General features: G+C 36.4%; 1 protein-coding gene across 8 annotated transcripts in view; it reads left to right on the top strand.

Annotated features, from left to right (window-relative positions):
• LOC121869854 (probable histone-lysine N-methyltransferase CG1716) overlaps positions 1–13,687 on the top strand; it is a 96,780-nt gene that overhangs the window by 52,327 nt on the left and 30,766 nt on the right. For all 8 annotated transcript variants that reach the window (XM_042371709.1, XM_042371789.1, XM_042371614.1 and 5 more), the window contains 5 exons: positions 7,845–8,046; positions 10,788–10,885; positions 11,356–11,518; positions 12,015–12,257; positions 12,771–12,973. In XM_042371709.1, coding sequence (XP_042227643.1) covers positions 7,845–8,046; positions 10,788–10,885; positions 11,356–11,518; positions 12,015–12,257; positions 12,771–12,973 — 909 coding nt within the window. The remainder of the gene's footprint in view (positions 1–7,844; positions 8,047–10,787; positions 10,886–11,355; positions 11,519–12,014; positions 12,258–12,770; positions 12,974–13,687) is intronic.

Raw genomic sequence — 13,687 nt, 5'->3', positions numbered from 1 at the left:
TTTCTGTTGGAATCCTTCTATAATAATTGTTTTCTGGAGTAAGCAGGTGTATTTTATATTGAATCAAACATTTGTATGTCTAGAATGTAGAAAGACTTAACTGGGGATTGTATGGAAAATATATTTGTGATTATTGCTAGAATGACAACAATACAGTAAATATTGTGTAAATGTGATGGTCAGGCTGTTGCCTCAGTGAGGTATTACAGCTTTAAGTGGGGCATTTCATGATTTTAAATACAGTGCAGTACAGTATTTAGTTATGTCGAATTACTAGCCATAATTTTCTCATAAAAATCTCACATAGTATTGGTTATTCCATAGAGACAGCGTATCTCCTTGCTTGAGTAATGTAGAAGGATGCATATACAGTACTGTACAGTACTGTACCTGTATATGAAAATAACATGAAAGGAGTGAGACTCATTTCAAATGCCCACATTTGCCTAATTTTTGTAGGTTTGCACTTCTGCATTATTTTTGCCAAGTGATTTGTTTCTCAGTAATAACTTACTATGTTTGATTGTTAGTATTAAAAAAGTAACAGCTGTGCATCACTAAACTAAATATCCCAGATTCATTGGTGTAGCTAGATAATATTTTGAAGGTAAACACTGATCAGTTGTCCACCATAGCTCAAGAATTAATAATTAAACTAAGAATCTGACACATACAAAGAATGTGGTCTAAACATCAACAAAATATAGACTAATATTCTTCTCAACAACATGACAGATGAGTAATGTACTCAAAAGAAAGTAATAGCTATGTAATTCGTACAGTAACTTAAATTACCTGCAGTGGCATCATAGATTAAAAGTGAAAAAGTAAAGATGATAATTGACATTGTCTTTACTCTCTTTGATATGATTGACAACTGATCCCCTTCTGAACCTAAATACTGTACTAGCTTACCTGTGCAACTCTAAAAACTATTGGGGAAATTATGTATTCGACAAAATTATTTATGGTCAAAGAATATCATTAAGGTGATTTTCCAGCATCTGAATGCGTTTCATAGTACAGTATATTAAGTCAGTCCGAATCATATTTATTAGGGTACGGGGGGAAGTGCTTGAGTTTTTGTTAAATAAACGGCTTTCATTCTACATCTGACACTGGTTACCTTTACTGTACTGTACAGATACAGTTGCCCACAGGTATAGCTTTCCACTCCTCGGTGGCCTTTCCAAACATGTGGCACTAATGGAATCACTTTATGAATTTATCGGTAACGTGGGGAGAGCAGTTGTTGGCAACTGTTCTCCTCGCTATAGCTGTGGGCAGCTGTACAAGTGTAAGTCTGCATAACTGACAGTTACAAACCCCTGTCTAGGAAGTTTCTGCTAAAAGTTTAAACTAAATTCACTTGGGTTATATTAATGTGGTTTTTCATCAAATATAATCTACCAGGAAAATCTTTTTAATCATCATTTAAAAGGCAAACGGTGCTTACCTTTCTTCTTAATGTTGCAGTACACACCACAGCTCAGAATGCACAACACTAATAGTCAATGTAATGTGTCTGTAATTGATGGAGGCAGCCTAAGTTTTGGGTGTTGCTGTTTAGGATATGAACTGCTCAGTGCATGTATGATGTTAGTTTTTCTTTTATTTTATTTGATCCTTTTATTTGGCATTCACTTTTAACAGTGGACAGTACTCAACACTCAATTTTATTAATTTTTTTTTATCATGTTGCCTGACAAAACAGTAAACAATATCAAACAGGAAAATGGTGTGGCTCTCCAGTGGAAATTGGCACACACTACTGTATTTGTAGTAGATATACTGAACAGTACCTGTGTCAGTAATTTAAATCAAATATTTAATGAGTAAATACTCAGTATTATGAACATATCTTCAGACACAGTTAATGCATTTGTTATTATGAATGGATATTTTCATTTGCTATGAACTGCTCATGATTAAAAATGAAAATTATTACTAGAGAAGTATTGAATGCTGCTTCTGCTTGCAATTATGCAATCATTTTGGCATAGATTGTTGAAAACCATTGGTATAATGAGGTGCCTGACTGAAGGAGTACAGAAGGGCAGTGCTTACATTTTGGCAAATTGAGTACAGTATGTGATCCACTGGTTTCACTGTATACAGTACATTAGTGTACAGTCCATGACCAATCTAATATTACCTTAGAATCTGCAGTCAGGAAAACATTCTCCAATGTGTTTTGTCTTCATATACTGTAGTTTGAGTATACAGACACTCCTTGGGTTACAGAACACTTGGTTTACAGAAATTCGAGGCTGCTTAAGAGTTTCTGTTATTACGGAAGGTAACTACAGTAGTGCGACATAGAAACACTATTTGCGGAGGATTATGCATAAGGTGGCATAGCGCTTCCCCTTGTGAGACGCCATCTGTGTTTCAGTACGTATTTACTTCATGGAAGGGTCATTTTCGGTTTACAGAAAATTCGGCTCACAGATGGGTCCAGGAACGGAACTTTCCCATAAACCGGGGAGTGTCTGTACATTATTGTATTGTAATGAGGGGAGGGGGAATTGTACTGCTGTGGTAAAAGTTTTGTTATACAGAAGTGCTTAATTTTATGGTCACTCCTGTGCAAAAATCAGTCCTGAAAAGCAGCATATTGATATAACTTTTTTTCCTACCCACCTGCTGAAGAAGTTAGTGATGTTCATCAGTATCCTGGTCCCCCCAAGTGTCTTCCTCCCACCTTGGTCCATAGGCCGTATGAGTGATGTGGTGTTGGGTGGCAAAAAATTAACTATTAAGTCTTTCTGAGGGTGGGCAGGTGCATTGTCAAAGATGAACAAGGCCTTGACCTCTTAACTGGGAATGCCATGGACTGTCATCTGGAACAGTCTGACAGCATTGACAAAAGTGTGGTGGAAACCATCCTTCAAATATTTCCTGGGTAAACCCAGTCTTTTTGTTACCATGCCAGGACACAGGAAAATTATTCATAGAATTGTGCACCATTCTAGGCTTCTGGGTATTGCTGTCACCATAGGTGTGATTTTGTGCATATCAGCAGCATTAGCACACAAGAACACTGACACACATTGCTTGCTTGCCTTGAGTCCAAGGTGTGCTGCGCTCCCACCATGATGCAACAGTGTTATTAGGCAGGGACTTCCAATAAAGACCTGTCTCATCTGCATTGTAGATTTCATACTTTTGTATGTCATTGTCATGTATGATATGTTGCAGTTCGTTTCTGAATGGCTGGACACTTGCCACATCAGCACTAGCACTAGCCAGTCACTCGCCTGTTGCTTATCCAGTGCCTCCTGTTGAATATATAGAGCCATCCAAAGTTCCCACAGAAGTCAGGCATTTCCGGTAAGGTTGTAAATCGCTGTGTGGCATCACTGAGCTCAATGCTATGAACAAGAACACCAATGGCTCGTTGCTGTACCAGTCATACACCGCAGCATCAACTTTTTCATATACGAATATGGATTAGGCTACCTTCCCCACCTTTGCCTGGCATAGCTTTCTGTTCATGCCTCCTCAGCTTTCCTTTGTACTGTATATCACTTCATTGACGGTTGACGTGCCCACTCCATACTCCTCCAGGTACATTTCTCTTCCAGTTTCTTCAGAATAACTAAATTTTCCTTTATGAGCAGTCTTTTCGTTAGGCCTCTCCTCGATCCCTTGGTGTCACTTTTTTTTTTTGGCTTTTGGCATTGTACACGTGCAATATATACTACAGTACAGGTATCCCTCGATATACAAATGGGTTAGGTTCCTGAAAAACCATTCATTAAATGAATTTTTGTATAATGAATATAAGAACATATGGGCAATGTAATTCAGTTCCCCAATGACTAAAGTATCCCAATATCATTCCCCAAAAACCAAAATTGGTTCACAAACAACAAAAAACCTACCTAACTAATGATAAATAGTACACAACTACTGTAATTTACTACCTAACATATGATAAATATTAATGAAATGCTGTATATCTTTGGTACACTATTTTAAAAGAGGGCAAACTAGGCTCACTGTAAGGGGCAGATTTATTTAGTTGTAAGATGCAAATTTTTAATTATTATTAATTCCACCTCACTTTATCATTAGTTCAATTTATGTACATTTATTTTGTTCTGTGGGAGTATCTGGGAAACCTATTTTATTTTACACTAGTACACCATCTTTTCATTAGTTAGTAATTATATGCTGCCACCACCCAGATTTTTAATCAGAATATAATATAACACCAACAAGAAAACCTCTGACTTAACTTGGTAGGTGGCACAGAGGTCAAGGTGCATGAATTTTCAGTTATATTTCATGACAAATAATATGAGAAGGAATAAAGGGTGATACACAGATTACGCTTATATATTAAAAGAAAATACGAGTACAGTACATTGACATCTTGAACCATCAGTCACAAATTATAGAAATTACAATTAAAGTTCAGTCAGTGCTTGGTAACATTACATTAGCACTTGTACAAAATACAAAGACCAATGGGTCTCACTTTATGGGTAGGAAAATTAGTACAGTGGTCCCTCGGTTAACAAACACAATTCATTCCTCAGAGTCGTTCGTTAACCGAATCTATTATTTCAATGGGATATTGGGTAATTGGTTCCAACGCACAGAAAAAGTACATATAAAGTACTGTATACCAATAATAGAATTAAAAAAAGCATGAAATATAAACTAAATACAGTACTGTACTGTACAGTATACTGTACAATAATAAATAAAAAACAATAGAATACTGTACAGTAGAAGTCCAAAAATCCGGACTGCTCGGGGATTGGGTCGGTCCGGGTTTTCCGGATTCTCAGGCAGTACTTTTAAAATTCAAATTTAAAGAGGAATAAAGAAGAGATGAACAGATACATTTTGATAGTTTATTCATTAGCAAATATTGCATGCTTCATTTCTCAAAACGAGCAGTTTTAAAGAAAAAGCTGTGAATTCTAGAATTTTATTCTTTACCTTTTTTATATCATAAATTGTAGACTTTCCAATGTTGTATGTTTCCATTAGAACAGTATTGCTCACACCACGTTCTATTTTAATTATTTAAAAATTTTTCACTCAATTTCAATGTGTTCTTCTTTCTCTTCACACAACAAAGTTTATCTACTTTAGGAGCCATTATTATGGGCTCTGTAAATGGAAAGAGTAGGACTCAAAATTACATATGTTGTCACAGTTTGATTGCTCGTTTTAAAGTGGTGACTGCGTGGTCGCTTGTTGTCGCTGTGCAGCTGTGGCGCTCACGCATGCGCACATACACAAAAGCCAGCTAAAAAAAAAAAAAAAGTTTTCGAAAAGTCCGGATTCTTGGGTGGTCCTGATTTCTGGCATCCGCATTTTTGGACTTTTACTGTATTTTAACTTACTTTGAGGTGTTTATGTCGTATTTCCGGCAGCTTTGTTTACATATCAAACAGCTGATTGTAGAGGCAGTCGATGATGACTCCATATTCTTTACAGAGTGCATTGGTTCAAATGCCTTCTTCATGTTCCATAATAATTTCTGCACTGTATATTATCAATATGTTAACTAAATTTCAGAATGACCAATAAATTTAATGTAAAAATGCAAAAATATTCAAGAGACCAACAAAATCGATGTTCACTCCACTGTAAACAAAGTTAAACTGAGAAGTGTTGTTGGGTGATTCAATCAGCTGATGGGTGCACAAAAACTGTTCCCTGTACTGTTAATATTATCAATATGTAAACTAAATTTCAGAATGACCAATAATTTTAATATAAAAACTGTAGAAATATTCAAGAGACCTACTTTCTTGATATTTACTTCACTGGAAAAGAATGTAAACATAGAACCAATTACTGTATTGGCGGACAAGCCGATCAGCTGATCTGCTGATGCGCACAACAAAATGTGTTTGTTGTGAGGGTTTCGTTAATCAAAGTTTTTCTCATTAATCAAACTGAAAATCCTTATGGGAACTAATTCGTTAACCGAAATTTCGTTAATCGAACCGTTCGTTAACCGAGGGATCACTGTATTTCACTTAATATTTGCCATACTCCATTAAAATATAGCACGTCTCTGGCAGTCACTACCCGGATATCAAACTAGTACTGTAATTACAGGTCTATTACTCTGATTCGTGTGCACTTCGTATTAAGGCAAGTAGCCTTTTGTATTTTCATCGATGTAGTATTGGTAGCCAAAGATACAGCAGAACGCTTGGATGCCATAATGAAATGATGGCACAAATACACACAGATAAAGAGAGATCACTTCTAACACACAACGAGTGGCAGAAGCGAGGACGCTGGTTTGTGGGAGATGCGTAAGAGAGGGGGTATGATCAGTGAGCGAGAGTACGTATCTGCACATCTCAACCCAAGATGGCCGCCCCAGCTGACTCCTGGGGCACGTGATTTGAATTTTTGCCAAGACCCAAATTCATGAAAGCAGGGGAAGCTTTCTCATCTTCAAATAGTAGTGTCAATTTAGGAAATTCGTATAAGCGAAGATTCATATTTCGAATGTTCGTATCTTGAACGTTTGTATAGCAAAGGATACTTGTACACACAAACACTATGCACTAGGCTACAGTATGCAAACACTGGCCACTCTTCTATGTACAGTACCATATGTACAGTACTTACACTTACTGAAGGTAAATTTACAGTATATGTACACTGTAATCACTGTTTACGACTTAGCACTGCTTTTACACTTCTTGGCTGATTGTGTCCTGGTACAGTAATGTACAGTAGCACAACACAAATTGTATGCAAACAAAGCAGCTAGCAAGAGGGCAATCTTCTACAATGGCAGCAGAATATGAATTAAGCCTTCAAGTTACCCAAGTACAGTATCTAGCCATCCCACACACCTAGCATGTGGGGGTGCTGTAGAGCATGATGCAATCTTTTGGAACTCCCAGAACCTTTGTCCTCAGTCCTGGAGAAGAAAGGTTTAGAGAGATTTCCTCGGAAATTTTTACGTAAATTACGCATTATTTCATCCTCAAAATTTGTTCCCAGGCCTGAAACAGAAAAGTCTGGAGAAATATTCTGGAATATTTTTTTTAGGAAAATATGAGTGATATTCATCCTCGGAAACTCATTCCGGCTATTGGAGAGTTCCGGGGACCTAAATAATTCCCGTACACCATTTTTGGTATGGGCTAGCAACCTAATATTTTGCGTAAATGTAGCCTTATGTTACAGAAAGATGTGTCATGATCCTTGGAGTTATCAGGTGTCACGTGATCTATCACATAACCCGTCAGTGGTATTTTAACAGTTTTCACTCAGTCACTCCAAGGCACTCAGTGCATTTGTTGGTTGTGTTTGTGTTTGTTGCGAGCTCCGTGGCATGACTGAGTGAAAACTGTTACCCACCACTGACGAACAACACAAACACAACCCACAAACACAACAAACACAAACACAGTGAGTGCCATGGCGTGACTAAGTGATGCCTGGTAACTGTCAGGATCGTGTCGCATCTTTCTGTAACATTAGGCTCCATTAATGCAAAATATTAGGTTCTTAACTGATAAAGTTTTTAGTGTATTGGAATTAATAAAAATGTTTTTCCTTTCTTACCATCTCTATCAACAATAATGTTTTCCCTTCTTACCATCTCTAATTAACATGGGTGAAGATTGAACTACTCGGTAGTTTCAACCAGTGGTCTTTGCCGTACCCAAGTCTTAATTACTTGATTTATCTTTACAGTACCTGTATTGTTGATGCTATTAACACTGAGGATCATGGCACATGCCCTAAAAAGCACCTTCCTCACTTGAACATATGATGATTTTATTTGATTATGATTAATCAATTACAAAGTGTCTTTAATACAACTGTTTCTTCTCTTCCTTCAGGGGAAGTTTCATCATGGAATATGTTGGGGAAGTGTTTGACACACGGGAATTCAAGAGACGCAGAAAGGAATATGCACGTGATCACAATGCTCATTTCTACTTCATGGCTCTCAAGTCTGACCAACTCATAGATGCAACTCGAAAAGGCAACATATCAAGGTTCATCAACCATTCATGTGATCCTAATGCAGAGACTCAGAAGGTATGTGATGCAAATTTAGATTTTCCTGTGTTTTAGTTGAAACTTAATGAATTCAGAATTATTTTGACTACAGTACAGTACTGTGTATTTATTTCTTGATAAGCCTATATTACACTAAACTGAAATTTATGGTAAGCATTTTTTATACTACCTTTGTATAAATACGTACAGTATTAGAGTGCAGGTAGTGAATTGATTTTCATGTCTCCAAACTTCAGAAACCTCTAAACTCTGCCTATTTTAACCAGACAAAGAATATCTTAATTTGTTACCAGTCATTTGTTTTGTCTAAACCAGCTTGGTGTTAGTGTTTTTTGCCTTACAGCGACTCCACTTTTACTTAAACTGCACCATCATGTTACTGTGGCATTCAGAAATGATCATTGGGTTCCTTACCAACTCCAGCATCGTCAACTCAAAGAAAGTTATTAGGTTTCGCCTACTGTTTATGTGCTTAAGAGACGAACAAGCAGGGCTTAAAAGAGCAAGAGGTTGGAGTGATCGGATGTTTGTGTTACGTTACTTAATACAATACAGCACAGTATGGAATTTAGAAGACCACTCACTGATTATGGCTTTTGTTGATTTCAAAAAGGTATGTGACAGTATATATCGATCAATGGTATGGAAGGTACTACGATATTATGGACTACCAGACTAGTATGTTCAGATGACAGAAGCAATATGTAATGGCAGCAGGTGCCGTGTAAATGTGGATGGCCAACTCTCCTCTGAATTCACCGTGGAGAGTGGTGTCTTACAGGGTAATGTTTTGTCTCCACTGTTCGTAATGAAAGAAACAATTGGCAATAAGAGAAGGAATCAAATGGGTAGAAAACAAATACATTGCAGGTTTGGATTATGGAGATGTGGTATTGAAAAAACTACAGGCGATGGTAAGCCGGCTTGAGGAAACTATGTAATTAGGAGTTGGTTTGTAAGACTTAATGCAAAATATCCTAGAGAGAGAGAGAGAGAGACTTTCTTTTGCAGTTCATCCCCATTGCGTGCTGTATTCAAACTTACGATTCTAGCTGATTTTGGAGGAATTTTTATTTTTATTATTTCATTTTGGTGCCTGTTAGTTGTATCTGCTGGTTACCCAGACTATGCATAACCAAGGTATGTATGTACAGTACAGTATGTATGTATGCATGTATGGTCCATCTGGCTACCACTGTTGTAATGGATGTGTGGATGCCCTTAGCTCAAAATTGAATTCATGGGGAAAAAAGAAAGTGAAACCCAGCAGTAAATTCGTGTGTCATTTGAGGCTTGATCATTGTAGAATATAATAATAATAATAAGTCAGTAATGTTGAGGTTGAAAGTTGGCCTTGATGGCATTCAGCGGGGGGAAGAGTGATCAGGGAAGAAATTACCGTCTTATACAGCTTGTAATTTTGAAGTCAAATTACAAGTTATGCAGCTCTTCCCCGACTTACGACCACCCGCACTTACGACCTGCTTCAGTCATACCAAAATTTTACGTATTTTCGAGTCCCAACGTCAGTACACAGACAAAATTTTTGTTTGTAATTTACTTTAAAATGGCTGGCAAGCTTAAAATCGAGAGTTTTGTGGTGCTGAGAAGAAAAAGAAACACCCGTTTTCGATTTTCTATGTATTATTTAAGCATTTTCGACTTAGACCATTTCGACTTACGACCTGAATTTGGGTCCCTAACCCCGTCGTAAGTTGGGGAGGAGCTATATACTGTATTGTACTTTTTCTATTTAATATATTCTATTATTTGTGAAGAAACATGAGCCATAAGAGGCTGATCATACGAGAATGTGATGAAATAAAAACAATCTGGCAAATGTGGCATGGCTGGTCCCAACCTTCACCACTGTATCATATTTTGTTCTGTTATTTAATACTATGTTATATTTATGATGAAACATACACCATAATAGGCTGATCACACAGGAACATAATAATGAATACATGCACTGTAAATAAAAACAAACTGGTGAAGTGGCAACATCCAGCACTTTGACACATGAACATCTCTTGTACCTGTTAGCTCTCGTAAGGCCTACAGTACAGTATATCAAACCTGATTATACCACGGTACTCTATCCCCATTAATGACAAAACACATTCTACTTAAAAATGCTAGGTGCGTTTAGGCATGATTGCATAGCACACGTAACACACAAAGTGGGATCAATGGGGTAGTCAGTGAAACTGTCGCGAGGTATCGGTCAATGGGACCTTAGTGTACAGGATATACTTGTATCACAATTGGAATTATGCTGGGTAATTAAATACATCCCACATGAGTTAAATTGGGGTGATTATACCAGACAAATTTTTTATGGGTTCATTAAATATACCAAGGAGGAGTTATACTAGAATGATTAAGTACACCACAAAGGGCACATGTTGGGTTAAATGAAAATACCATTCAGGATATACGCTGGGTGAAACCATTCAGCTCTGAGTCATGGGAGTTTTGTGGCTTTTTGGCCATATTGTGCTCCTTTGCTGAGAATTTACCAAAATCATCTAAAATTTGCTGGGAGTTGTTTAAAAGTATTTTGTCTCATTTTGTGTGAATGGAGGATGAATGGATTTAGTTGAGCTTAATTTATCTCTGCCTTATAAAGTAATGGTATAATATCCTTAATATTCTTTGCCCGGTACACATACTATGCAGTGTATAGTTGAAAATAGAATGTGTGCAATAGGTAAATAATGTTATTGTCCTTAAAGATTTTTCCTATTTCTCTACAGTGGACTGTAAATGGGGAGTTACGAATTGGGTTTTTCTCAAAAAAGTATATCGAAGCCAATGAAGAGATCAGCTTTGATTACCGCTTGGAGAGATATGGGTATGAAAACTGTGTTATATATTTTTCCCTCATTATATTCATTCTCACAGTTCACTCCTTTTGAAACCCTTTTGCTTTGTAATTTTTCGGTTTCTTTCTGTTAGTGATTTTTAATTTCCCTTTTTAATATTTTTACTAAGATTAATCTTGAAAAATTCCTACTGTGCATGTTGCCCTAAAGTAATTCAGACAAATGTTGAGGTTATTGTCAGCTTTATATCTTATCACATGATCCTGAATTTTTCCAGTGTTGTTCATTTAAATTACAAACAAGACTATAAAGTTTAGAGAAAGTGTTTTTACCTCTTTAAATTTACTTTAGATAAGCCAGCTCACCTGATTAGTGTTTTTCTAGAAGTCCTTCATGAACAGTTTTATCCCTTGATCTTGACATTAAACTGAAATGCTTTTAGCAAGTTATTTCAAAAAATATTTTCATGCCAAAACAAGTCCTCTGTACCCAACTGTAGGAGGGAACCACAAAAATGTTACTGTGGTACTCCAGTCTGCCGTGGCTGGTTGGGTGAGTCTCCAGAGGAGAAGACTAAGGAAGAAAAGGATGAAGAAAGGAGGAAGGAAGAGAGAGACAGAAGGAAGAGAGAGGAGAGAAGATCATACTTTGAGGATATTGATGTGAGTACAATAATTGAAGGTATCATTATTATCAGAAGTTGTGGTATTACTATTACTGCTACTGTCAATTGATTAATTATTACTGTACTTTGTTGCATCATCTTGTAGGTAAAATTAATCCAAAGCATATACCTGTATCTGAAACCTTTTGACCAGTAGTAAAGAAATTTTGAGGGAGGTAGTAACTTGGATATGGTGTACAGAAAACTAAATCCATTTGACCCAGTAGTGATCCAAATGACCCGGGCTTCTTTGTAATCGCTCAACCTACCTTCATGATGTTTTGATTATTGATGCATTTTTATTTATTTATTTATTTATTTATGTATTTATTTATTTATTTATTATTTTAAGTTGATGTAAAAAGAAACCAGTGGCTGAGTCTAGATATTGGCAGGTGTTGTAGATGTGTGCAATTATAGATAGGATTAAATTAGATGTTTTGTTTTTTATGTAAACATTTTCCTTCATGTTACCAAATGTTTCTTCATTTCAGCTCGAAGATGAGATAGAAAAGCTTAATTCTCACAAGTTAAGGAACCGCCAGGACACACTCAATCTGTCTCGATTAATGGTTCGTGCTGAGGATTTCGATTCACGCGTCATGCTATTAGATTTGCTTCAGACTGGTGAACCAGCCTGTCGAAGACTGTTCCTTGATTATCATGGTCTGAAGGTTCTCTGGTCATGGATGGCAGACTTGGGATTCTCTCTTGAACATACTTCTTTGAAAATTGAGGTTGGTAATTTGATATCATGCCATTGTTCAATTTACGAACAGAATCCCTTGTTGGGAAATGAAGGAAATTCCCTCTTTTGGTGCATGTAGACCAGCATAGTGAATGACAAAGACCTATGCACTTAATCTGTATACTATACTATTAAAAAGAGATGTAGTGGATAGATGGATATAATGTGCAGCTAAACATAATAATTTTAATAGCCTTAAGCTGTATGTGAAAGTTAACACCCTAGCTTCTTTTGTTTGTAGTGTAATATGAAGAGACATAGAAACAGGTGTAGAAATATCACTCCACATCAGAAAACATCCTTCACATATGACTATAATTTGAATGAAAGAAGTTAAAATCTTTGTTATTAGTCTATTCATAATCTATAATTATTTATAGCATGTTTATTGACAGAAATGTAGGAAGAAGCACTGTATTGATTATAGAAGCAAATTCAATCCATAATTATTTTTCTATACAAAATAGAGCTAATGGTAACTTTTATTTCCCCCACTTTTTAGATTCTGAAAACATTGGAATGTCTACCTATAACTAATAAGACGCAGCTAACAGACAGCCGGGTACTGGCACTAGTAGAGCGCTGGAGTATCCAGGCATTTGATACATCCTCCACACAGTCACCACCTCCTCCCCCACCACCAAAGTTAGAACATCTTGGGGCAGCTTCTTTGTCTTCAGATTCTGAAGTCAACAAAAAAGCAAGGTTAGAATCAAAATTGTGTTTGTGTGTGTGTGCATGCATGCATGTAAAATGCTAAAATTAGAAGATTTTGATAAAAGGACAGACTCGCGTATAGAAATAATATTAAAATGATGTATTGGCCAAGAAAACACAGACTTGAAATGACCTTTCCTGAATATGAACTAAAAAAAAATTTATATTTTATATTTCAAAAGATGTTAAAACTAACATGTTATGTTAGTATGCGTAGTACTGTCGCTGTTGTGAAGAAAAACTTAAAGAGCAGCTAGAGGGAGGGAATGTGGAATAATTTGTCATTTCCATATCTAAAATTCTAGAATTGTAACTATTAGTATGCTAACAATTTATCTTTGGATTTCATATCCCATATCACTAATGTCATGTTGGAATGCTGCCTGAACATGAATTTCTTTAGTATTGTGTACAGGTATTATAATAATGCACAATTTAGAATTCAACATTATAAAAGATCGCAAGGGGCAATTGGAGAAAACAGTACCCAAGTGCAGTTAGAGAAAATTAACCAAGTTTTCCCTGTACAACCTCCATTTTTGTCTCTTAGGCCAATGGTTTCCTTGACATAATTAACCACCAATAAAGGTTGCCCTCATTAATTTGGTTGTGTTCCTAATGATGACCATTATAAATGAAAATGGGTATCCATAGTAAAAGAGAGGTTACTTTCTCAGCCATATCCAAAATTTTTCCTGTACA

The sequence above is a fragment of the Homarus americanus genome, unplaced genomic scaffold (assembly GCF_018991925.1).
Source record: "Homarus americanus isolate GMGI-L3 unplaced genomic scaffold, GMGI_Hamer_2.0 scaffold51859, whole genome shotgun sequence".
Taxonomy (NCBI): Eukaryota; Metazoa; Arthropoda; class Malacostraca; order Decapoda; family Nephropidae; genus Homarus; species Homarus americanus.
This window is presented reverse-complemented; position numbering and strand designations above follow the sequence as displayed.